The sequence below is a fragment of the Stegostoma tigrinum genome, chromosome 14, assembly GCF_030684315.1.
Source record: "Stegostoma tigrinum isolate sSteTig4 chromosome 14, sSteTig4.hap1, whole genome shotgun sequence".
Taxonomy (NCBI): Eukaryota; Metazoa; Chordata; class Chondrichthyes; order Orectolobiformes; family Stegostomatidae; genus Stegostoma; species Stegostoma tigrinum.
Window position 1 is genome coordinate 63,042,162 of NC_081367.1, and position 26,633 is coordinate 63,068,794.

A 26,633-nucleotide genomic window follows, 5' to 3' on the forward strand; every position below is an offset into this window, starting at 1 on the left:
GGAGAGTGTACAGCACAGATTTACCAGATTGGTCATGGTGGTAAAAGAGTCAAAAGGTGTCAGAACAGGTTGAATTGACGAGGCTTGATCTAATTGAAGGTTTCAAATTGATTATAGGATATTTTTAGGGTCCGATTTTCTCTGTTGGAGGTGTCCGGGACAAGGCAGCATAACCTGAAAATCAAAGCTCACACCTTCATGGGATGTTTCTAGGAAGTATTTAGTTTTAAAAAGGATAGTGGAAGTTTGCAAATTCATGCCCAGAAAGCTGCTGATGTTGGGGATTAATTGAAACTTCCAAAATTGAGAATGATTGACTATTGTTAAACAGTCAGAGAGTTACAAGTTCAAGATAGATTTAGATTTAGAAACAAGGTATATTCTCATTGAATATGTGTTGGATGTAAGATTATCAATGTTTTTAGAAAGATTTAGTCATACGTAGTGACTAGACAAGAACATGGCAGATGGAATGTAATGTGGAAAATGCAAGGTTATCCCCTCTAGTAGGAGGAACCAAAGATGAAAATAAATGCTTGGCAGCGCTGTACTTAAATGTTGCTAAAGAGAGTCCAGATGCCATTAGTCAAGAAGGTCCAGATATGAAACATGTTCTCTGATGCTCTTGGACTGCTGTGTCCATTCAGCTCTACACCTTGTTATCTCAGATTCTCCAGCATCGGCAGTTCCCACTATCTCCAGATGTTGAAGTTTTTCATCATGCGCTTGTCAGAACTAGGATGCAGAAAACAGATTTGAAAAAGAGACTATTTTGTACTGAATTAGAAAAGTGTGTTGATTATTGGTCCATAATTGGTATGGCGATGCAGCAAGGACAGTTAACTGTCAATCTTAATTCCCAGACAAGAGACATAGATTCTGATTGGTTTGGATGTTGTCATTGGAATGTAACAATATTTGGCTGTTTTCATGATCCCGTGCAACATATGTACGTAGCCCTGTTTCAAATGCATCATACCGAGTCCAGCTAATGATCTGAAATTGCTTTCTGATGCAACCCTGAACACAGTCTAGATTATTTAATAAATGATTTCCAACTTCATAATCACTTCTAAAGGTAAATATACTTTTCCAAGGCTTGCAGACACATGCTGGTAGCATGTTAAGTGGCATACAAATAATTAATAGGATGTATTGTTTGATATAGCCCAGTAGTTGCTGTGATATGCAGCCTACATACGTGACATCATACTGACATTAGAACTTAAATATCATATTTCTCATATGTGTGGAAGGCAAAATGTCATTTTGGCTTAATGACAGCATCCATTTAATGGAGAACGAAACTCGCATGGCTTTATTTCATGCATGAGACAGTTAGCTTCACACATTGTTCAAATTTTTGAGAACCCTTCCCCTTCCAAGGTAATCTGAGGTAAACTATGAATGGTTCAGGGCTAAAAGTGATGGATGGAATGCCTTTTCATATGATTCAGCAATATCTGAAATGATCATTTGATCAGGGTACGCATTAACATGCAAACTATTTTTGATATGAGGGGGAGGTGATGGTCAAGTGGTATTAATGCTGAACTGTTCATCTGAAGACCCAAGTTATGTTCTGGGGATAGTAGGAGCTGCTGATGCTGTAGAATCTGAGATAACATGGTGTGAAGCTGGATGAAGACAGCGGGCCAAGCAGCATCACAGGAGCAGAAAAGCTTGATGTTTCGGGTCGGGACCCTTTTTCAGAAATGGGGGAGGGGAAGGGGATTCTGTAATAAATAGGGAGACGGGGGAGGCGTATAGAAAATGGATAAAGGTGAAGATAGGGTGAGAGGAGACAGACAGGTCAAAGAGGCAGGATTAGAGCCGGTGAAGGTGAATGTAGGTGGGGAGTTACAGGGGGGATAGGTCAGTCCAGGGAGGATGGACAGATGAGGGGGGCAGGAGGAGGTTAGTGGGTAGGGGATGGAGGTGGGGCTTGAGGTGGGAGGAATGGTTAGGGAGGTGGGGACTAGCTGGGCTGGTTTTGGCATGTGGTCAGGGGAGGGGAGATTTTGAAGCTTGTGAATTCCACTTTGATACCCTTGGGCTGCAGAGTTCCCAAGCGAAATATGAGATGCTGTTCCTGCATCTTTCGCGTGGCATCATTGTGGCAATGCAGGAGGCCCAGGATGGACATGTCATCCGAGGAGTGGTGGGGGGAATTGAAATGGTTTGCGACTGGGAGGTGTAATTGTTTGTTGTGAACAGAGCATAGGTGTTCCGCAAAACGATGCCCAAGCCTCTGTTTGGTTTCCCCGATGTAGAGGAGGCCACAATGGGACTGCGGATACAGTATATAACAATGACAGATGTGCAGGTGAACATCTGTTTGATGTGAAAAGTCTTCCTTGGGCCTGGGATCAGGGTGAGGGGGGAAGTATAGGGGCAGATCTAGGATGTTCAAAAACCACAACTTCCCCTCCACAGTGATCAAACATGCCCTCATCCGTGTCTCCTGTATTACCCGCACCTCATCCTTCACACCCCCAATCCGCAATAATAACCAAAACAGAATCCCCCTCGTCCTCACGTACCACCCGACCAACCTCCAAATTCACCGCATCATCCTCCGACATTTCCGCCATCTGCAATCCGACCCCACCACCAAAGACATTTTTCCCTCCCCACACTTACGTGCTTTCCAGAGGGGCCACTCTCTCCGTGACTCCCTTGTCTGCTCCACACTCCGCTCCAGCCCCACCACCCCCGGCACTTTTCCCTGCAACCGAAGCAAGTGCTAGACCTGCCCCTATACCTCCCCCCTCACCCTGATCCCAGGCCCCAGGAAGACATTTCACATCAAACAGATGTTCACCTGCACATCTGTCAATGTTATATACTGCATCCGCTGTTCCTGTTGTGGCCTCCTCTACAATGGGGAAACTAAACGGGGGCTTGGGGACCGCTTTGCGGAACACCTACGCTCTGTTCACAACAAACAACTACACCTCCCAGTCGCAAAACATTTCAATTCCCTCCCCTCACACCTCGGACGACATGTCCATCCTGGGCCTCCTGCATTGCGACAATGGTGCCACCTGAAAGATGCAGGAATAGCATCTCATATTTCGCTTGGGAACCCCGCAGCCCAAGGGTATCAATGTGGATTTCACAAGCTTCAAAATCTCCCCTCCCCTGACCACATGCCAAAACCAACCCAGCTAGTGCCCTCCTCCCTAACCATTCCTCCCACCTCAAGCCCCACTTCCACTCCCTATCCACTAGCCTCCTCTCGCCCCCCTGACCTGTCCGTCTTCCCTGGACTGGCCTATCTCCCTGTAACTCCCCACCTACATTCACCTTCACTGGCTCTAACCCTGTTCGGCCTCTTTGACCTGTCTGTCTCCTCTCACCCTATTTTCACCTTTATCCATCTTCTATCCGCCTCCCCTGTCTCCCTATTTATTACAGAATCCCCTTCCCCTCCTCCATTTCTGAAGAAGGGTCCCGACCCGAAACGTCAAGCTTCCCCGCTTCTGTGATGCTGCTTGGGCCACTGTGTTCATCCAGCTTCACACTGTGTTATCTCTAATGTTCTAGGGCCCTGGGTTTGAATCCTGCTAAGGCTGGCGGGATATTTTGAATCCAATAAATATCTGGAATTAAATGTTGAATGATGAACAAAAATTGATGGTTGGGAAAACCCCATCTAGTTCCTTTACGTCCTTTAGGGACAGAAGCTGCCATGCTTACCTGGTGTGACTCCAGACCCACAGCAATGTTATTGACTCTCAACTGCTCACTGGGTAATCCGAACTGGGCAATAAATGTTGATACCCACATCCCACGAATTTAAAAAAAATACCCTAACTCAATTTCAAGCTTTCATGGTGAAAAGATAGCTATGGCCCATTTCACACAGTTGCCAATAAGATTGATGCTGTGTGCAAGGGACTGTAGGAATTCCGTGTGTATATTGACCAGTGAATGCAGATCTTTGGTGGACACATCAAGGAAGGGGAGCTCATTTGATTGCTCCAGTGCAATGATAAATTTGAATGCAGCATGGAGGTTATTCAGCTCTGTAAAGAAATACATTGAAATGCTGCACAATCATGGAAGGCATAGGGGATTAGTACTCTTCTCATGATAAACAATGAAAATGTTAACAAGAGCTGGGCATAAATGGGGATCTCATGTCAATGCCAACTATTGGGGCATACATGGTGTCCTTAGAACTGAACTGACTGCAGGGGTTGCGAAGTTCATGCGTCCATTGAACTCAGAATCAGGTATAGATGGTACATTAAGTTTGCCATGATGTAGTGACATAGTGCAGATGACAAAGGCTTTTTTGAGTGGCATGCTGATAAATAAGCTGCAATGTTAAAACAGCACATGGACATTTAAGATTATCAACCAAGCCTACAAAGTGATGGTTGTGCTAGAACCTAGTTACAAAAGTATGTGAAGAATCCTGTTTTCTCAGCCAAATGAATTTGTACACATTGCACCTTTTTCTACAAGAGGTTTTGTGGAGACAGCCAAACTCTGCTACATTCCCATGGTGAAGCCCTGACCAACCAGAATCTGCCTGTGTGGACTGACAGCTGCATCTTGATGTCAATGATAGCCCAAACATTTAGCATTCTCTTGCCATTTTGTACAAAATGGTGCCTCTGGTAAAAATCACAAAGTCTGAATAAGAGATGGAAAGATCTGCAGATGCTGGAGTCAGAGACAATACAGTGTGAAGCTGGAGGAACACAGCAGGCCAGGCAGTATCAGAGGAGCAAGAAAGTTGACATTTCGGGTCAGGACTCTTCTTCAGAAATGGGGAGGGGAAGGGATCTGGGAAATAGAGGGAGGATGGATGGGATTGGGGTAGGTAGGTGGGATGGTGATAAGTGAGTGCAGGTAGGGAGCGATGGGGATTAGTCAGTGAGGTGTGAGGGACGGATAGGTGGGAGAGAAGATAGACAGGTTTTGTCACGTCAAGGAGATGGGGCTGAGATAGCAGGTGGGAGATTTTAAAATTGGTGAATTCCATGTTTAGGCCATGGGGCTATAGCCTCCTGTGGTGGAATATGAGGTGTTGCTCCTCCAGTTTGGGGGTTGTGTTATTGTGACACTGGAGGAAGCCCAGGACGCACATGTCACTGAGAGAGTGGATGTGGGAGTGGGAGGGGGAAGGGGGCTCAGCATCTTCATTTCAAAATCCTGTCGTGACATTGATCGCCTCAATCTCTCCAACTCTTTCACTCACTTCAACTGCTCCCCCACAGAATGCGCAACCCTCCATTCCCTCAACTCCAACCCTAACTTCACTGTCAAACACGTGAATAAGAGCGAGGCAGTGGTGGTATGGCACACTTACCATTACATTGGGGGGTGGGAATGTCCTTAAGGGTATTATTGTGGGGAGTGGTTCCTGTTGGGGCAAATGGCCTTGGGAGCATAGTTCTGGGGGATAGTTCCTGTTGCAGGGAATGGCCATAACGATATAATTCTGGGGATTATGGGGGGGGGTTCCTGTGGAAGGAATGACTTTGAGGCTATAATTCTGGGGATTATGGTGGGGGGGGGTTCATGTGAAAGGAATGGCCTTGAGGGTATCATTCTGAGGATTATTGGGGGGGTTCATGTGGAAGGAATGGCCTTGAGGATAGAATTCTGGGGATTATGGGGGGGTTCCTGTGAAAGGAATGGCCATGAGGATATAATTCTGGGGATTAAGGGGGGGTTCCTGTGGAAGGAATGGCCTTGACGGTATAATTCTGAGGATTATTGGGGGGGTTCATGTGGAAGGAATGGCCTTGAGGGTATAATTCTGGGGGCGTTCCTGTTGGGAGGAATGGCCTTGTGGGTATAATTCTGGGGATTAAGGGGGGTTCATGTGGAAGGAATGGCCTTCAGGGTATAATTCTGGGGATTATGGGGGGGTTGCTGAGGAAGGAATGGCCATGAGGATATAATTCTGGGGATTATGGGGGGGTGCTGTGGAAGGAATGGCCTTGAGGGTATAATTCTGAGGATTATTGGGAGGGTTCATGTGGAAGGAATGGCCTTGAGGGTATCATTCTGGGGATTATGGGGGGGTTCCTGTTGGGAGGAATGGCCTTGAGGGTATAATTCTGGGGATTAAGGGGGGGTTCCTGCAGAAGGAATGGCCTTGAGGGTATAATTCTGAGGATTATTGGGGGCTTCATGTGGAAGGAATGGCCTTGAGGGCAAAATTCTGGGGATTAAGGGGGGGTTCATATGGAAGGAATGGCCTTGAGGGTATAATTCTGGGGATTATGGGGGGGGGGCTCCTGTTGGGTGGAATGACTTTGAGGGTATAATTCTGGGGATTAAGGGGGAGTTCCGGTTGGGAGGAATGGCCTTGAGGAGATGATTATTGGGGGGGCGGATCCTGTTGGATACAGAGCCTGAGGGCATGACGTTAGGCGGGCGGGCCAGAATCCTCTGTGACGTCCGCAACCGGCGACAGCCGCTTGTGACGCTATCAGGCCGCGCCGTGGGGGCTTTCTCCCGGTTCCCGGTGTTTGGCAGTTATTCGGCTTCCCGGCTCTGGGCGCGTTTCGCTGCCGGCAAGACCATGAGTTCGGGTTACCGGAGGGACTGGAGGGGCGGCAGCGGAGGAGGCGGGTCGTCCTCGGCAGGATGGGAAAGCTCGGCGGGCGGCAGAGGCCGGGGCCGGCATCCCGCGCACCTGAAAGGCAAAGACATCGGCCTGTGGTACGCCAAGCGGCAGGGCCAGAAGAGCAAGGAGCAGGAGCGGAGTGAGGTGAGAGCGGGCCGGGCCATACGTGCCTTCCATACTCCCCTTCAACTCTATCTTTTGTAGCTTTTGTAGGCGTGTGTTCCACGTTTGTGCATTTGACCAAGTTTGGCATTAAGGAGCTCTTGCTAAACTGGAGTTACGTGGGAATGAGCGGTGAAAACTCTCTGATGGCTGAAGTCATATGTGACACTTTGGAAGATGGTTGTTGGCACGCATGGATGGCCTGTCATCCTAGGACATCTGTGCAGGAGTTCCTAAGGGTAATGTCCCAAGCCTGATCATCTTCAGCTGCTTCTTCAATGACCTTCTCTCCAACGTTACGCTAGAAGCAGGTTGTTTGCTGATGATTGCATGTTGCTCAGCACCATTTGTAACTCCTCAGATTTTGAAGCAATCTGTGACCAAACATGCCAAGATCTGGACCGTATCCAAGCTTGGGCTGAAAAGTAGCAAGTGATAGCTATGCCAGGCAATGACCATCAACAATAAGACTATTTGACCATTGTCCCTTGACCTTCAATGGCAATGGCATTGCCGTTGAGAGCACTCCAGAAACTTGACATTATCCAGAACAAAGCAGTCTGCTCGATTGACAGTGCATTCGCAAGCATTCAGTCATTCACCAAAGCTCAGTAGCAGAAATTGACCAAAGTTTAATGACAGCACCTTCCAAATCCATAACCACTTAGATCTAGAGGGATAAGGTTGGCAGATGCATGGGAACGCCAGCTGCAAGTTCCTGTTCAAGCCCCTCGCTATCCTGACTTGTAAATATATTACAGAGATAGTAAGAACTACTGATGCTGGAGAATCTGAGATAACATGGCGAGAAGCTGGATGAAGAATTTCTGAAGAAGGGTCTCGACCTGAAACGTCAAGCTTTCCTGCTCCTCTGATGCTGCTTGGCCTGCTGTGTTCATCCAGCTTCACACCGTGTTATCTTGGAAATATATTGTTGATTTTTCAGTGTGCCTGTGTCAAAATTGTGGAATTCCTTCCCCAATGGCATTGTGGGTCTACCTGCAGCACAAGGACTTCAGTGGTTCAAGAAGCCAGCTCGCTACCATTTGCTCAAGGGTAACAATGCAAGCAAAAAATACTGGCCTGATAATAGAAGTCGCCAGAGTCCCAGAGGCTATTCTAACTCATTTGAAAGATCTGACTGCGGCAAGTTTGATCTGAGGGTCACCACACCCCAAGCAAGGGGTGAGGTTGAGAAGGCAGGGTGTGATGTTAATATCAACGTTAAACTCATGCTGTTGGTGTCATTTCTCTTCAAAAACTAGCCATTCAGCCAATCGAGCTAACTGACCCCTGAACAAATATTTTATTGATCATTACTGTAGTTAGTGAGTTGATCATTTAGTTGAATTCTAAAATGTAAGGAAAATACTGCTGCAAGTCTTAAATTAGAACAAAAGTGCTGCAGAAAAGTAGCCAGATGGCATCTGTGGAGAGGAAAACACAGTTAACGTGTCGGATCAATGATCATTGCCAGGCCTGGCAATCTTAACAATTGTAATTATTCTTTGCATATATAAGATACTTCAGTTTAAGTGAGCTGACATGTCTTAAAATATTATTCTGCCCTTTCTGTAGAGGGCAGTTGTGCAGATGGATGAAGCAAGAGAAGAACACATCACCCGACTGCTGAATTCTGTCCAGACACGGAGCGATTACAAAGACCAACGTACCTCACTGTCAGCTGACTCCAGCAAGAATTGGAGGCAAGTTGGTCAGATTTTGTTTTGGAAGTGTTTCTCTAAGAAACATCCATTTTGCATTCACATCCACTATTACGGTGCACATATTAGTGTAATGCATTTTTGAAAAAAAAAGTTACCTTCGTGAGCAGTAAACTACAGGTTTTTCTAGGAAGCTCAGACTGAGACCAGTTAAAGGCCAGCACGGCAGTCACACTTGAATCTAATGTAACCTGTTCCCATGGTAATTCCTGGATGACTGTGGGGCTCCATGCATCCAATCTGGAGGGAATGCTGTGGGCAAGCCCCTCAAGTCACTACTAAAATGAGGAATAAGAATGAAATCTGATGGGTTTCCTGCATTTATCCATGTACTGTATATGACAAAAGATTGGTCAGCACAAACAACTTTACAACATCCTTCCCACTAACATGTGGGAACTTGTGTCACAATTGGGAGAGCTGTACCTCATTTCTCAAGCAACAACCTGACAAATCATATTCACCAAATCAGCAACAAAAAGTAATGACTATCGGTTGGTAAGACTAACGTGTATCAGAGGGAAATTGTTAGAATCCATTAAGGAAACGATAACAGGTTGCATAGAAAATCATACTGGGCTCAGGCACAGTCACCACAGCTTTGTGAAAAGGAACTCGTGCTTAACAAATTGATTCAAATTTTCAGAGATAGAGGGGAACCAGAAAATGTAGTGTACTTTGAATTCTCAAGACGTATTTGATGAGGTTCCAAATCTAAGGCTGTTGTGCAGTTAAGAGTGTAGGGAGGAATATGCTAGCATGGATGGAGGATTGGCTAGCAAACAGTAGAGATTAATGGGGCTTTTTCTGGTTTGGAGTTGTAACCAGTGAAATAACAGGGCTCAGCTTAGAAGCTTCAACAATTTCTAATCTCCCTCGTCACTATAAGACAACAGAGGAAAGACTGATTGAGACCACAGCCAGATCAATTATGTTCTAAAAATGCAATTTCCTCGATGGGCTGAATGGCCTCTTTAATCCTGTTCCTAAATTCTATATTCCTATACCTCACAGCTAAAGTCCCAAGTACTACTGTCCCAATCCCTGGTTAGGTCCTGCACATTGGCCAGACAAACTCAGCAAATCTGGCAGCACTTTGGGATACAGTAGAGAGGAAGTTATCTTGGCAATTTGATATTGATTCCAAGCCTCATGGTCAAGTCACATCAGGGCAAGGAAGCCTTCTGTTGATTGTCACCTCCTGCCTTCCCTAGTAAAAGAACAGAAAAGACTCAGTGGGGTGTCTACAAAATCTTGCTGGTAAGCTTAGTCTCCACCTCGTTGCATTGCCCGACAACTGCGCTAAATGTGATTGATTTGTAACACATCCAGCAGTGGGCATCATTATCTCCATAATTAGTAAGCTTATGGCCTAGGATTTTCCTCATTCCACTGTTACCATGCAACTCTTAACCTTATTCAATGAGGAATGCAGGAGAACATGTTAGAAGTAGTACCTAGAATGCCTAATAGTGAGGTGTTAGATTGATGCAGCCAAAGCACAGAACTCCACTATGCTAAGTTGTGGAAACAACATGCTATAGACAAAGCTAAACTATCTAAAAGACTTTATCTGATCAAATCTCTGCTTCATTATTAATGGAGATTGTGCACAAGTCAACCCTTGATGTTTGGCCAAAAATCCTTCATCCGCCTCAGTTCGTTGCCTACAAAAATGGTGCCCGTGAGTTCAAACTCAGTAAGCCCCTTGCAGCAAGTCAAAGGCAGTGTGGTATTTTCCAATGGCATGACCCTTCCTTCCTTAACACCTGATCAGCATTGCAATTGCAGGCCCAGATAATGTCATTGTTCCCATTTCAGGGGTTTGAGGAGGCTCCTCGAGGTAGGAGCATACGAGAATGGGCTCAAGTTTAACGTATCAGTTGGATTTTGGTGGTTGCACTTTGTTGACAGGTCATTTTAATTGCCTAATGCTCAATGAGTACAGTAAAAACTGATCTAGAACTGAGTACCATGCTCCGTGAACGAGTGGAAACCTCATGCCTAGTTGAAAATTCATCACACTAGTTGAAGGAATATTTTCAGCTATTGTTCTTGAATGTTTGTACACAATTACCTAATTCATGAGGACACTAATCAAGTTTTTCCACGCATCACATTACCTTTTATTTGAAAGTTAGTCCGTCAAATATTACCTGGGTGAAAGTTGATGCTAACTTTTTGCCAAAATGATCACCAAACTACTTTTACATTGGCACGAAAATATGTCCTAGTCACAAAAAGGACTACATTCAGCTCAGTTATGAATAGCTGATATTCTGCTTTTGATCATGAACAAAGTGATGAAAAGTGCCATTGACAATGTTGTCAAGTAGCACCGAGACACCTGTAAACTGCTCACCTGTGCTCTGTTTGGATTTGGAAAAAATCACTCTGCTCCATAACTCAATACGATTTTGGTCCAAACATAAACCTAAACAAAATAGATGACAGGTTAGACAAAGGATCTTGATCGGCACAGGCTTGGAGGGACGAAGGGCCTGTTCCTGTGCTGTAATTTTCTTTGTTCTTTGTAAAATGTTGCTGTTAACATCCTGGGATTTAGTGTTGGCCAGAAACTGTTTACCACCTGAATGCAAACTGTGCTGATAGCGCAAGTCAGAGGCTTGGAATTCTGCAGCAATTAATGAATCACCTGACTCCATAAATCTTGATGACTGTTACAGGCACAAGACGTAGTTAAGGGAATGCTCTTGATGTGTGTCGATGGGTGTCACTAGAACAGTGCTCCAGAAGCTCAAACGTCATTTATGACAAAACTGTGCTTTGGCAACAATCCGTCCACCCCTGAAACATTGTCTCCCACTGCCATTAGCACAGTGGATGCAATCTGTACCATTTGCAAGATACTCTACAGTAGCTCATTAAGCATTCTTCAGCAGCACCTTCCAAACTTGACCTCTACCACCGTGAAACACAAGGACAGCAGACACATAAGGTTCTTTCAGTGCTGGATTTGAATTTTGGAATTCCTGCCTAACAGCAGTAAAGGGAATATTCTCCAGATCAACCACAGTTGTTCAAGAACCCTACTTTCATAAGGGCAGCTGGTGGACGTTAAATGGTGACCTTTCCAATGAGGTCCACATTTGTGAATGATTTTATATTTTTTTAAAAATTGTAGGAACGTACAGAACAATGTTTGTCCCCATATCTAGTCTTGTCAAAAGCTTTTAAGTTTACTGTGTTATTGTTCTTGTCCAACCTTTTTACCTAGTTTAAATATTCACCCTCCTTTCCTGCTTACGATTTCCAGAAGGATGCACGTGCCACTCCAAATTTGTTGAAAGTATGTTTTATGCTGTGCAGTGATAAATGATGTTTTGTCTTAACCTGACCTGCTAAGATTGGGTGAATATAAACTTCTGTTCTATTAACCTTGGGCTGAACACTGAGGGATGAAATGGGATTTACTGCAGGCCTGGCTGATAAGAGTTTGTAGACTATGCCGTCCTAGGAAGCAAGGCAGAATATATTTTAGCATCTATTGCATATTGCCAATGTATCCTCAAGGAGAAGGTAGCTCATATTTGTAAAGGAGTATGCCATGAGGGGAGTACCTGTTTTTGGACAGTTGAGTAACAGTGAGCGTTGTTGATGCCTGTGATGTTAACCTACCTTTTCAGGTACTGATATACATGCCTTGCATTTCCAAATCACCCCGAAAGGTAGCTTATTAATGACACTCTTTCCTCTGAGGCTCTTTTGGATTTAGCACATATTCCAGCATGGTGCACGAGTGCAAAGTAGTTGGAGAACTACATTATTTGAGTTGCTACCTTTTGGCTGAGAAGTTGGCGAGGGTACCCTGGTCCTATTTGTATGTTAAGGTGGATACAAATATCCCCTGGACAATTAAAAAAGGACAGTGTTTTGATGTCTTAATTAAGATATAACATTAATCAACATCAATAAAGCAGATTATCTGATGAGTTATCTCACCCACTTTTGTGGACCTTGATGTTTGCAAATTGGCTTGGGTTTCCCTACATTAGAACAAAGTACTATTATATTACAAAGTACTTTACAATATATCCTAAGAGTATGGAAAGCACAGAAAAAATGCACTATTTTATTTTTGTGCCAGCATCACCAAAGCAGATTAGCTGGTTTTCTAACTCATTGCTCAATCTAGCAAACTTCTGACAGGTTTCTGAATGTTAATTTTCCTTCCTCCCCTCCCCACCACTCACAGAAGTGCATGCCCCTCCTCATCAACCAACAAGGAAACTAAACCAGAGACCAGTGCTGACCTAGAATACCTCTTCGAAACCATTACTCAGGATGTGTTTTTGGATGAGGAGCTAAAGGAAGAACTTGTGAAGAAGACATCTAGCTTGAGATATCTTGATATGAAGGTAATGATGCTGGTGTTTTGATCAATCAAGATGATGGTATGTCACAAAGAATAATTGCTGGGAACCAGAATCCATCTGTGGTCTAACCTGTGAAGCCCGACCGTTAATGGTTTGTAACTTGTATTTCTTTACTATTCAAATAAGTATCACTGATTTGTAACACATTCCATGCTACCTGTTTGATATTACATGTAGAATTACTAACTGCTTGATAGAGAATTTGGTATACTTTCTGGTGTAGTTGGTTAAATGCACTGTGCTTTCTCCCTTGGACCTGGTTTTAAATTCATCCAGATTCATGAGCAAATGTTGTCTTTCGTCTGCTTGTCGGTATTCTGTATGAACTGAGCACACGCAGCTTCCTTGGTTGGCATCCACGTCAGAAAGCTGGACATAATTCAAAAGCTTCTTTCAGAGCGCAAAGAAGAATCTTATAGGAAATTGAGGAGATAAAAAGCCTCTCTAATACAATTGAAAGGCAATTTTAAGAGGATTGTCAATGAGCTAGAGTTAGAATCACAATGTAACAAGAGGCCCTTTGGTCCATTGTGCTTGTACTGATTCTTTAAAACTATCCAATTAGTCCGACATGACCTGCTACTTCTGTAGAGCCTGCCAATGGCTTCTTCACAAATAACTGATCAATAGTACTTTGAAAAATTAGCTTCCAGCTGAAGAGAGAATTCATGGCACGTAGCCCGTTACGTTTTCCGTGTAGAAACACTTGACATAATGTACTATTATTTTAAATAGAAAACCAGATGGTCTGAATGATAAGTAGTTTTCAGTAAGATTTATTTTCTTTTCAGTGGTTAGTTTTTAATATCTTTGAGAAGCTCTCCTGTAGAGGTTCCAACTGGATCTGAATATATCTTTGTTAATGTCTCAAGAAGCTACCTTGCTACCAAGCTGATGTGTGCCACTGAAGATAGTGGGAAATGGTACTATTCCGTCAACTTCTGGAAAGAGGCAAAAACTGACTGATGATTTTAAGAGTCTAAAACTGGACTGTTTAATTTTTCTTTGCAACAGAAACCTCAGTAATAGCTCTCGCTTACATGGTTCCTTCAACATAGCCATAAAAATTCTCAATATGCTTCACAGCAATGACTTACCGAGAGGAGGATTCGGTTCTGAACCACATTGGTTAGAAGAATGTTAAAGTTTTGGGAGGGAATTCCACATTTTAACGCCTAGGCAATGGTCATGAAGAAAGATAATAAAATGTGAGGCTGGATGAACACAGTAGGCCCAGCAGCATCTCAGGAGCACAAAAGCTGACATTTTGGGCCGAGACCCTTCATCAGAGAGGGGGATGGGGTGAGGGTTCTGGAATAAATAGGGAGAGAGGGGGAGGCGGACCGAAGATGGAGAGAAAAGAAGATAGGTGGAGAGGAGAGTATAGGTGGGGAGGTAGGGAGGGGATAGGTCAGTCCAGGGAAGACGGACAGGTCAAGGAGGTGGGATGAGGTTAGTAGGTAGGAGATGGAGGTGCGGCTTGGGGTGGGAGGAAGGGATGGGTGAGAGGAAGAACAGGTTAGGGAGGCAGAGACAGGCTGGACTGGTTTTGGGATGCAGTGGGTGGAGGGGAAGAGCTGGGCTGGTTGTGTGGTGCAGTGGGGGGAGGGGACGAACTGGGCTGGTTTTGGGATGCGGTGGGGGAAGGGGAGATTTTGAAGCTGGTGAAGTCCACATTGATACCATTGGGCTGCAGGGTTCCTAAGCGGAATATGAGTTGCTGTTCCTGCAACCTTCGGGTGGCATCATTGTGGCACTGCAGGAGGCCCATGATGGACATGTCATCTAAAGAATGGGAGGGGGAGTGGAAATGGTTTGCGACTGGGAGGTGCAGTTGTTTATTGCGAACCGAGCGGAGGTGTTCTGCAAAGCGGTCCCCAAGCCTCCGCTTGGTTTCCCCAATGTAGAGGAAGCCACACCGGGTACAATGGATACAGTATACCACATTGGCAGATGTGCAGGTGAACCTCTGCTTAATGTGGAAAGTCATCTTGGGGCCTGGGTTAGAGGTGAGGGAGGAGGTGTGGGGACAAGTGTAGCATTTCCAGCGGTTGCAGGGGAAGGTGCCGGGTGTGGTGGGGTTGGAGGGCAGTGTGGAGCGAACAAGGGAGTCACGGAGAGAGTGGTCCCTCCAGAAAGCAGACAAGGGTGGGGATGGAAAAATGTCTTGGGTGGTGGGGTCGGACTGTAGATGGGGATGATGCGTTGTATCTGGAGGTTGGCGGAGTGGTGTGTGAGAACGAGGGGGATCCTCTTTGGGCTCTTTCAGCCCGAAACGTCAGCTTTTGTGCTCCTGAGATGCTGCTGGGCCTGCTGTGTTCATCCAGCCTCACATTTTATTATCTTGGATTCTCCAGCATCTGCAGTTCCCACTATCACTGATCATGAAGAAAATCTGTGATTAGCTAAATGAATGCTTTCGTATTTCCAATACATCATCTTTCTGGCTTTTAATTTTGTTTCTCTTGGTGCTAGGCACAGTCCGATCTTGAATCCAATCAGCCAAATTAAAACGTCACGTTGACAATATAAAAACTAGATGCATACAATTTATTGCACAGCTGTGGGCAAACCTGTGGAGCATTTTAGCCAGAATCGAACTGCCTTGATTTAGTTGTTTATGTATGATGACAGTAATATTATAATTTCTTAATCTGTATTCTCCTATTTTATTTTCTCAGAGATTTCGGGAGAAACTCCCTTCTTATGGTATGAAGAAAGTAAGTAATTTATTTTTACATTAATTATCTTAGGTGATCAGTTTGCTGTTGTATTTTAGAGAATATGTGCTGCATATCAAAATCCATAAAGTGAGCGTCACATCTGTGACTTGCCCTGGGAACCCCCTCAATCTGACTTTAACACTGAGGTAACTTGGTTCCATGATGTTTTTTCTGATATACCTCATCGAATTTTAGAGTATGGAAGGAGGCTGTTTGGCCCATTGTGTTTGTACAGCTAGGCCCATTCTCCATAGCTCTCTGAATTTATTATTTTCAAATATATATGCAGGTCCAGCTCTTTTTCCTTTTAAAACCCTTCTATAAAATATGCCTCCATTACTCTCCCAGGCAGTGCATTTAAAATCTTAACAACTCTGGTGGGGGAGGGGGAAAGGTTTCTCCTCATCTGAACCTAGCTGTCTTGCTGACAATATTGACATTGTGACCCTGAGTTACTGAGATACCAACTAGTGGAAACAGAACATCCTTCTTTACTCCATCAAAATCCGTTCATAATTTTGGAACTATAGTTAAGCCACCTCTTAATCTTCTCTGCTCCGAGAAGAATGTCGGTCTGCTTTTCCCAATCTTTCGATGTATCTAAAATTATTCATTCCTGCTATTATTCTAGTAAAACTACTTTTCACTCTTTCAGGTTCTGACATCCTTCCTTTAAATAAGGCAGCCAGAATTGTTCCACATAGCTGCAGTCAATGTAAAGGTTATTAATCTGATGATAGTAACTTTGCTAATGATAAGCAATCGACTTGGATTTTGTTTACATTTACAGACAAGCATCTTTATTAGAGCTAATCTCCCTCAGATATTTACATGTGGGGAGACGGTTTTATGGAAAATCAGGAAGTTAGGGAAAAGAACACCTATAGATGGAATAGGTATTAGTTTTAGAAAACAGGAGGATGCCAAAATAATAAAGGAGAAATTTTGGAACTCAACTAGTAATACAAAGCAATTAGCATCCATTGTAATAAACTGGACATAGTAAAGCCAACTGCTGGAAGTTATATGGGAGATTGTGGTCGGAGAGTCTCCAAGGAATCTTCGGAAAGTGGGACCTGTGAAAAGGAAATTGATGTTTTAACTAGCAGTAGTTTAAAGAGCATATTTTGTTTGAATTAGCTAAGAAGGGAGAAATAGCTCAGGGTAGTCACGAAAATTCTTCTTCAAATATTGACAAGGAAAGTCAGTTTTTTGGAGGGTCTCAGTATTTTACCTCAAAAAGGGGAGGTATTGCCTTTTCAAAACCAAAATTGCTGGAAAAGCCCAGCAGGTCTGGCAGTATCTGTGAAGGAAAAAACAGAGTTAACATTTTTGGTCCAGTAATCCTTCCTCAGAACATTTCCTTTTTGCTTCGAACCAAGGTGGTAAACCATTAAAAATATCGAGACACACTTGAACAAGCCAGTCACAGGTACTGGCTGATGACAGCTTTGGGTTTTTAGAGGGTTCATAAAAGAAGAATATTAATTGCAGGTATGCACAGATTACAAACCACACTATTGCTGAAATATTATTGGGAATTGTGAAGCGCATTCTAATAGAAACAATTAGCTTTATTTTCAGAAATGACCTGGCAGATTCTAGGAAGTTGGTCTCACCAAGGGTGATGGAAGTACCAGCTGTGATAAAAGAAACAGAAGTGCTATACGAGCAATATCCTGGATTGTTTTCGGACTCTAGTATGGCTAGACCTTAGGCCTGTACACTAATTCTTTTCACGCTTTCTGTGAAGCAGGGAAATGTTCTGGAAATTTTGTTATTGGATAGATTTTTCAGAAAATTAAGTAAAAAGGATGAAGGTTAAGGCCATGAGTGGGATGTATTTAGCCCATCTTCATTAATAGAAATGCCATAAACTGATTCTGCATTGAAAGAGATGTACAAGAAATTGAATCAGAATCTAAATCTGAGTGTCTTTACTTGAAGAGCAAAATATTAATGAAGAAATAAAGATCACTTCAAATACCAGCTGATGGGGAATGGATAGAGTATTGCAGTTTACATGTGTAGTTTATGAAATTTCAAAGGCTGGATGCTTGGCTGTTAGGAAAGCTCAGGCTAAAAATATTGAAGCATTTTCATTGGCCAGGATTATGTAGACATGTAGTAAGTTTGGGATTAAGACTATTTATATCTTTTGCTTATCACACAATTCCAAGATACAGTGGAAAAATGACATCAGACTTTGATCTTGATAAAAGTTCTTTGTCAAGAATGTGCTAATGGTTGGAATAAGTGACATGGAGGTGTCGGTATTGGACTGCAGTGGACAAGGTCAGAAATCGCATGACACCAGGTTGCAGTCCAACAGGCTCATCTGAAAACACAATAAGGGAATTCTTTTGTTATTGTTCTCCATTTGGTTGCTCCTAATGAATCCACAGGATTTAGTCCTTTGAACTACTCCATGGGCAGGAGGTGAGAAGAGTCACCTTTAATTTAAAAGAAACATTCTTAAATCAGAGATGCAGGAACTATGCTTCCAGCCAATGTTTTGAATTTGGGCAATTCTGGCCAAAGGGTGCAATTTGACTAAAAAGCGTCAACAATGAAACCTAAAGCAGAAAAAAAGGCTAATGTTTGAAATTTTATGGCTGCAACCAAGGTATTAGTAATTTTACCTTTCTTTTGAAGGATCACTAAAAGCAAGTTAATAAATCAAAAGAAATATTGTACTGGAGGAGAGCAAATCAGTGAGTGTAATATTGACTTGGTGAATATGTACGATGACTGAACAAAGAAACCTTGGATTGCAGTTTCATAGTTCCTTGAAATTGAATCACCAGTAATTGGGATAGTGAGGTTGGTATACTTGCCCTTATTAGCCAGTGCACTGAGTTTAGGTGTTGGGAGGTCATATTGGAGCTGTACAGGACATTGTTTAGGCCATAATTGGAACACTGTGTGCAATTCTGGTCTCCCTGCCAGATGAATGTTATAGTGAAACTTGAAAGGGTTTGGAAAAGATTTACAGGGATGTTGCTAGGCTTGGTGGGTTTGAGCTATAAGGAGAGGCTGAATAGACTGGGGCAAATTTCTCTGGAGCACAGAGGCTGAAGGGTTTCTTTATGGAAGTTCATAAATTCATGAGTGGCATGGATAGGGCAAATAGAGAAGTCTTTTCCCTGGGGTTAGGGAGTTGAAAACTTATGCCTTCTAGCTTAAGGTGAGGGGAGAAAGATTTAAAAGGAACCTAAGGGGCAACTTTTTTTATGCAGAGGGTGGTGTGTGTTTGGAATGAGCTGCCAGAGGAAGTGGTGGAGGTTGGTACAATTCTGGATGGGACTAGATAGCTGATCGGCATGGACGAGTTGGACCAAAAGGTCTGTTTCTGTGCTATATTTCTCTATGACCGAGGATGTGCTTATGGTTTGCTTTACAAAAGCATTAATGCAGTTACTTATGAAGGCTATTACAAAATTTTAAATCAATTTCTCTGACTAGGCCAGAAAATAGTAGTAATATTGTGGCTCATCATGATACTAACCTGCAGGATGTGTTAACTGTGAGGCATCTTGATAGACTGTATGCAGAGGGGTTAGTTCAAGTGAGAGAAAGGATTAAGTTCATAAAGGACAACAGTATTATTGAACCAAGTCAAAGTAACTGAAGATCAACTATTGTGATTGATCACAAAGATTGTGCAGCTTCTCACAATATAAATATGGTACTAAAAATGAGCTTGTATTCTATTTATAAGACGGAAGGACTGCTTTGACCAAATTAGACATGCATGAATGTTATAAAAATCAACTTAGTAAAAGAATACTGGCAGTTCCATTGACTAATAGAGCCACCAAAATGTCAGCTTTTGTGACATTAGGTAGAGTAATTCAGGTGCAAAGTCATGCTGTTTGAAATGAAAATGTACTGCAGTGTTCCAGCAATTAACAAGTAATGTTATTGAAGGATTACTTAACTATTAGTTTCATCAACAATTTGGCTGTTCATAACCAAATCTGGAAGGAATGTTTACATCATTTGGCTGAACTATTTGATTACAGAGAGCCAATTTGATTGTAATGTCTGCTAAGAGTGCATTTGCTGAGGCAAAGATGATTTATTTGGGCTACAGTGTGACAAGCAGCAACTTAAAAAGGTTAAAGTACAGGCTATTTTGGATTTTCTTGTGCCTAAAACATAATGCTCGATTTTTGTATAATGTTGGCATGAGTGGATTTTGTTGTGAGAATGCTTTGAACTTCACTGTTGTTGCATGTTTAACAATTTTATTGAAGACAGGCACAAAATTTGAATGGATATAAGAGTGTCAGTATTTTTTGAAACTTGAAAGCTGTATTGACATCCACACTGATTTTAACTGTGCTGAATTACGCAAAACTATTCAAACTGGCAGTTAATGCCTGTGACACTGGGGCTGTTTGTTTGCAAGATGATATGAGGATTGAATGGTCTGTTATTTGCCTTTTGAATGAAATTGACTACTTGTAAGCAAAACTATTTCACAGTGGAGAATAAAACATGAGCCTTGTCTTGACTTGTTCATCACCCATTATGTGAAAGATTCCCTTATTTACACTGATCATAATCCTTTAATTTTCTGGAAAAAATTTGGGACAAGAACTTAAAATTATTCAGATAGGGCCTAAATCTACAACCAGATAATTTGAAAGTTGCTCATGAATCTGGAAAAGCAAACTTTTGTAGGAAACACTTTATCCTTCGTATGTTCTTTTGATAGAATGATGTAATTTCCATAGACAGGAGCAAAATATGATTGCAGTGTAACTCCTTGTAAGTTTAATGTTACTGCTGTTAGTGTAACATGGAAGTAGATTTTAAAGGTAGTTTTTGTTGAGTAACAAAATATGCCTCTGAAAGATTCATTTTCATTTTTCTTTGGGAGGCTTGGAATGTAGGGTGTGACTATTTATTTTAAGATCATCTATGTTTAGAGATTGGGTTGTGGGGTAGTAGTATGTTGGTTTGGCCTATATTTTTGAGGAGATTATTGATTAAACTTGTAAGTACTTCTGTAGCCATGACGATTTCCTTTAAAGTGCAGCATGAGGGAGAGGATGCTAGTGAAGACTAATAAGGTTTTATTTTCGTTGGGAGAGAGAATCAGGTCAGGTATTGCTCGTTAGGCTTCACTTAGAAAGTTCTGGATTTTTTTGACTTGGGGAGGTTACACCCATAGTTTGAAGAAAGGGCATTCAGCTCAGATTTGTTTTAGATCGTGACCAAAACTAGACAGTTGTGCCTGAAGAAGAGAGAGAGTTTAGAACTGTTAAGAAATAACTTGCCTCACTATACAGTTTTTTCTTTGAAAGTTTTTGTGGTCAGACAAAAAGTGGTTGATTTAAAAACCTGAAGGAGTTATTTGAAGCATAGAAAATCTAAGATCAGGCATATGAAGACTTGAACGGCCCATCAGATTCTTGAAACTGGGAATTTCGGTTGAATTGAACCCTGTAAATGTGGTGAAGAGAATCCCTGTGATATGTGTTCCTTGAAAGGGTGCTTTTAGGATTAATAGGATTGTGTTTTACTAGGTGTTACAAAATCTTTAAATGTGTGTTGTACATAAAAGTTTGGGTCATTCTATTTTATTCTTTTTTGCCGAATAAATGATTGCTCTTTTGTTAAACCCAAATCTGCAGCAGGATGTGCTTATGTTTTAGTGAAAGACCGCCTTGTTTAAAGCAAAACAAAAGACAAAAATGCACAAAATTTTTACAGTGCTGTCCTACAAACAATTGAAATGGTCCCACCATTCTTTAAAAGTGTTGAATTAGGAAAAAAATATTTTGTCAGGATACTGGAATGAACTCCCCTCTCTTATATCTGCTAAAGGGACAGGCAGGGCTCTCAGTTGAATGTCTTATCTGAAAATTAGCACCTATAGCCATGGGAATGAATTTGAACAATAGCTAAAGTAACTGTAGTTTCTAGGATGTACGCCTCGACTAACGTTGTGTTTTTTATAAATCAAATCTGCACTGCAGGAGGTTGTGGACTTGATCAATGAAAATCAGGTGCTTGTCATAAGCGGAGAAACAGGTTGTGGGAAGACTACGCAAGTGACCCAGTTCATTCTGGATGACTACATTGAGAGGGGCAAGGGCTCTCTATGCAGGGTTGTGTGTACTCAGCCTCGACGAATCAGCGCAATCTCGGTAAGTCTCGCTGGTTATTTTGTTTGGCTCAAGTACCTGATTTGCCTAGGTATCCAAACAGTAGACTGTGGCCCACATTTTGCATATGAGCCTTGGTTGTTCCCACTGTACCACTCCAGTGACCGATACTTTGTGCACTGGTGCGCAAAGCTATAATTGGGCAGCACACAGCAAATGCTGGTATTCAAAACGAGTTCGATTTCCAAACCGTGAATGTACGAACAGCTGTTAGCAGTTCAGCAATTACTTCCTAAATTGGCAGTGCACTTCACAGATTTAAAAAAAACTTAATTCAAGCAGATAATACATTCTGAGGAAATAGTCCAGTATAATGAGAATAAGTAATGCGTCTTTAAATGATTTTATGATAATTGAGAACTGTCTTTTCTAAATTAAAGCAGTCCTTTAATTTGATGCTTTTGAACCTGTCAAAGTTTATTTGTTTGAGCCCCATAATTTGGGAAAATGTAAGGGAAAATGTGGGAAACTTTAGCAGGGCAAATAGAGGAGCTGATTTATTAATTAAATAGGAAAGGCTGAAAAACCTACAGCACGGATTTGGAAGCCCACTTGTATAAATCATGAAGCTAGCCTACAAATTCAGGTCGTGGGGAACACAAATGGAATAATTGCATTTATTTCAAAGGGAATGGAATACAAAAATTTTAGGCAAGTCTTGCTACAACTGTTCAAGGCACTAATCAGGCCACAGCTGGAATACTGTGAATAGTTTTGGTTTCCTCATTTAAGGAAAGGTCTTACTGGCATTGGAAGCAGACCAGAGAAGGTTCACTCAGCTAATCCAGGTTTGAAGACACACTCTTAGGAGAGTCTGAGTATGTTAGACCTTTACTCATGAGGGTTCAGGAAAATGAAAGGTGACCTCATGTAAAAACATAAGCTTCTTAGGGCATTGACAGGGTAGATGTGGGAAGGTTATTTTTTTCTCTTGTGCGACAATCTAGAATCAGAGGACATAATCTGAGTAAGGGGTCATCCTTTTAAATCAGGAATGAGGAGGAATTTCTTCATCCTTAATGTTGATGAATGGCAGAGTAGAGTTGATGAACTGATCAGCCTGCTTCAATGTCTATGTTTTACGGTTTTATGATATGCCTCTTAAGTGGGGCAAATCCCTGTACATCCTTGCATTATAGTCTTGAGCAGTGTCATTTTCTCACTGCTAAATATTGCATTCAAGTAAAGTTAACTTTGAAATTGTTTTGCTTCTAAGTTTACAATTCTGCGGTCACGGCACCAGTTTCACAAATGAGGTCTGGTCATCTTGTATTTATGTTCTGCTGTAAACTCTTGATATTCCCAAAGACCTGAATCTGGATTTGCATGATCCAGTTTAAATGGCGGCAGTAAGTAACACTACCCCTTAGTTCAGTTCACCTTGGGCAGCTCTTTTCCTAGTGGAGAATTAAGATTCAGTGAGGTTTTTAATTGTCTCTGGGAATGTTTGTCTTTCAGTGGCAAGGCTAGCATTTGTTGTCTATCCAAAATTGTCCTTGAACTGAGGGGCTTAATTGGTTGTTTTGGACACAATTAAGAGTTATCCAGATTACTGTGACTCTGGAGTCATGTGTAGGCCAGCCCAGAGAAGCCTGTCAGGTTTCTTTCTCGAAAGGGCATAGGATGATGGATTCTTGTGACAGGTGATGATAGCTTTATGATTCCAGACTGCATTCATTGAATGGGACTTCCCCCAGCTACTGTGATGGGATTTGAACCCATGTCTTCAGAGCATTCGCCCGAGCCTCTGGACTACTGGTCCCATGAAACTGCCACCTCATCACTGTGTATTCCTATGGGTAGATGCAGAGAAATGATCTCCTTTGAGGAGGAATTCAAACACAAAGAAAAATAATCTTATAATTAAAGCCAAGGCATACAGGAGTGAAATCAGGAATGATTTCTTTACAAGTAAGTAGTGAAAACCTGGAAAACAAGTCAGCAGTGGATACTAAGAGCTCTTTTGCTGCTTTCAGGACTGAAATCAATGAATTTTTGTTAGGTCAGGATATTGAGAAATAATGGAGCAAAAGGCTGTAAGGTTAGGGCTACATGACCTATTCTGTTTGTTGCCTGTAAGTTTTGTTTTGCTTTTGTACTTTCAGATAGCTGAGAGGGTCGCAGCAGAAAGAGCTGAAGCCTGTGGTGATGGGAACAGTACTGGTTACCAGATCAGGTTACAGAGGTTAGTACCACCTGTTTCTTAACTTATGGGAGTTGGAATAAGCAACGATCAATGCTTGTGAATTGTTCGTTAGAATAGGATTTGCCCATTTATCCTGTTGATCTTGCTCCACCATTCGGTATGATCATGGCTGATCAATCACTTAAGCCCTTTTACTTGCATGTCCCCAAAGCGGTGTTGCACTTAGTTTAAGGGTCCCCTGGTTTCTCACATCCCAGTCAAGGGAAACATCTGCATCTGCCCTGTCTATCTTATTAAATATTTTGTACATTTTTGTGAATCATTCTTCAAAGCTTTAGAGAATACAAGCCCCGTTTGCCCAACTCCGTTCAAAGGACAATCCTGTCATCCTATAATCAAGTCTCGTGAACCTTTGTTACATTCCCTCAATGTGAATAAGAAATAAGAAACAAGAAACCCAAACTGCACATAGTAGTTAATCTAACTAAACTTGTATGCATTTGAATCAAGATTTCACTGCACCCCAACACAAATCCTCTTGTGAAAAGGGCTACCGTTCCATTAGACCTCAATAGCTTGCTACACCTGCATGTTAACCTTCATTGACTTACTGACAAGGGCACCCGTGTCCTTTTGCACATCCATATTTTCCAACCTCCTGCCATTTCAGAAATGCTGTGTACGTCTGTTCCTCTTGGCCAACTGGATAACCTACTATTTTTCAACATATCTTCCACCTGTCACATTATTATCCATTCACTAAGCCTGTCCAAATCCTCTTGAAGCAATTTTTCATCTTCCTTGCAACACATTTTCCCTTGGTTTTGTATCAACTGCAAATTTGAAAATATTACATTTGGTGCCCACTTCCAAATGATTCATATGTTATGAGCAGCTGGGGCCTCGAGTATGTTGCTTATGAAACCACACTGCTCTCAACCTGTCAATGCAAGAAAGATCCATTAGTTCTGACACTGTTCCAGAGATGAACTCGGTTACCAGATTCTGTAGTTCAAAGCATCCATGTGCTGCCCAATCTTGTGTAAACATCGGATGATTTGAGTTTGTCCATTGATCATATAGTCCCTTTGGTCTGTGATTAGAACAGTGGTATAACAGGCAAATTGAATACATACAGCAGTAACATTAGGTGAGATGATTTCCACTCCCCTAGTCAGTATTATTATCCAGCCTGTTTTGTAGGTTATAGATGTGTGAACTAAATAAATGGTCCAAAGAGGAGAAAAACTGCTTGTATTGGTTCGGCACTCCAAAAATGTTCCTGTTGGAACATTACTACCTTGAATTGTACACTCTGTGCTTGATGTGCATGCGCAGTACTCTCAGTGGCTATCTTTGATGGCAACCTGCTTTGGGAAAACATTGATTGTGCTCAGTGAGAAATTATAGATGATCTGATGACTCTACTTGCATTCTGTCCCACTCTGTCTCCCTCTCTTTTTTTTTCCCATGCTGCCATTACTTTTCACCCACTTTCTTATCAAGAATCTATTGACCTCCTAATTATTCAAAGACTTCCTTCCTCAGTGGAAGCAGAGTTCCAAAGACACTCAATCTTCAAAGATTCCTCATCTGTCTGTATTAAATGTATGACCGGTATTTTTAAGCAGTAACTCTGCATTCCAGGTTCTCCCGAAAGGGGAAACATCATTTGCGTAAATGGAAAATTTGTTCATCTGACCTGTAAAGGCCTCTCAGGATCTTGCATGTTTCAATCCAGTTGCTTCTTGATCAAGATGCTAAACAATAACCTGATACAGTAATTTATTCTCAGAATCATACCTTAAAAACAATGTTCCAGACAGCACTGTCAGCATCAGTGGATATGCCCTGTCCCACTGTCCGTACAGATGTGGTGGCTGAGTGATATTCGGTCAAGCAGGAATCATCCTTGAAGTCACAATTCTGCAACTCCCTCCCAAACACATTAAGTGTACCTACATCAAAAAATCTTTAAAAAAGTCTGTTGAAGAAACTCGACACCCCATTTGTTCATGCCTAATTGCCCTTGAGAATAACCCAGCCAGTGATGTCCACAACTCATGAATGAATAAAAATCCCCTGAACTCCAATAGGTACTAGTCGAGCCTGTCCGAGTTTTTCTCATAAAACATCCGATTCATTACAGGTATTAGTTTAGCTGCTCATAATCTCAAATTATCCAAAAGTGCTTTACAAATAATCAAGTACCTTTTTTTTAAATGTAGCCACTGTTGTCTTGTAGGAAAAGCAGCATTCAGTTTGCATACAGCCAGTTCCTGCAAACAGCAAATGCGACAGTGATTAGATAATCCATCGTCTTAATGTCATTTGTGGGAAATGTATTGATCAAGACACTGCAAATAAGACTGATCAGAAAGTTGATTCCGAGAATGGAATAATTAAAGCTCAACCTAGCATCCAATGTCATTTCAAATATAGAAGCTAATATTAGATTTTGAACACTGCTTCCTTTTCACTTCTTCCTGTTTTTTGATGACACCTGGCATTGATTAATGAAACTATATTTGGCCTTTCATTATCTCCTTTGTGTGACTGAGATACTCAGTTCACTTGTGTAAACAATCTAAAAATACTTGTTTTGCATATAAAATAGTTGATTTCTTGTGAACTTTTTAGTGGATTTGATCAGGATTACACCAAATTTTCTTAGAGTTGCATTTAATCAGCTCATTTGGTCTTTTTC

The 26,633-nt window shown here is 42.1% G+C and overlaps 1 protein-coding gene across 1 annotated transcript in view; it reads left to right on the forward strand.

Moving 5' to 3' along the window:
- The first annotated feature begins 6,433 nt into the window (after positions 1-6,433).
- The window catches only part of dhx36 (DEAH (Asp-Glu-Ala-His) box polypeptide 36), a 74,265-nt gene continuing 54,065 nt past the window's right edge, over positions 6,434-26,633 (forward strand). The window contains exons 1-6 of the mRNA XM_048541524.2: positions 6,434-6,739; positions 8,336-8,463; positions 12,698-12,860; positions 15,560-15,598; positions 21,592-21,762; positions 23,886-23,965. Of these exons, the coding sequence (XP_048397481.1) occupies positions 6,551-6,739; positions 8,336-8,463; positions 12,698-12,860; positions 15,560-15,598; positions 21,592-21,762; positions 23,886-23,965 (770 nt within the window). The 5' untranslated portion in view covers positions 6,434-6,550. The remainder of the gene's footprint in view (positions 6,740-8,335; positions 8,464-12,697; positions 12,861-15,559; positions 15,599-21,591; positions 21,763-23,885; positions 23,966-26,633) is intronic.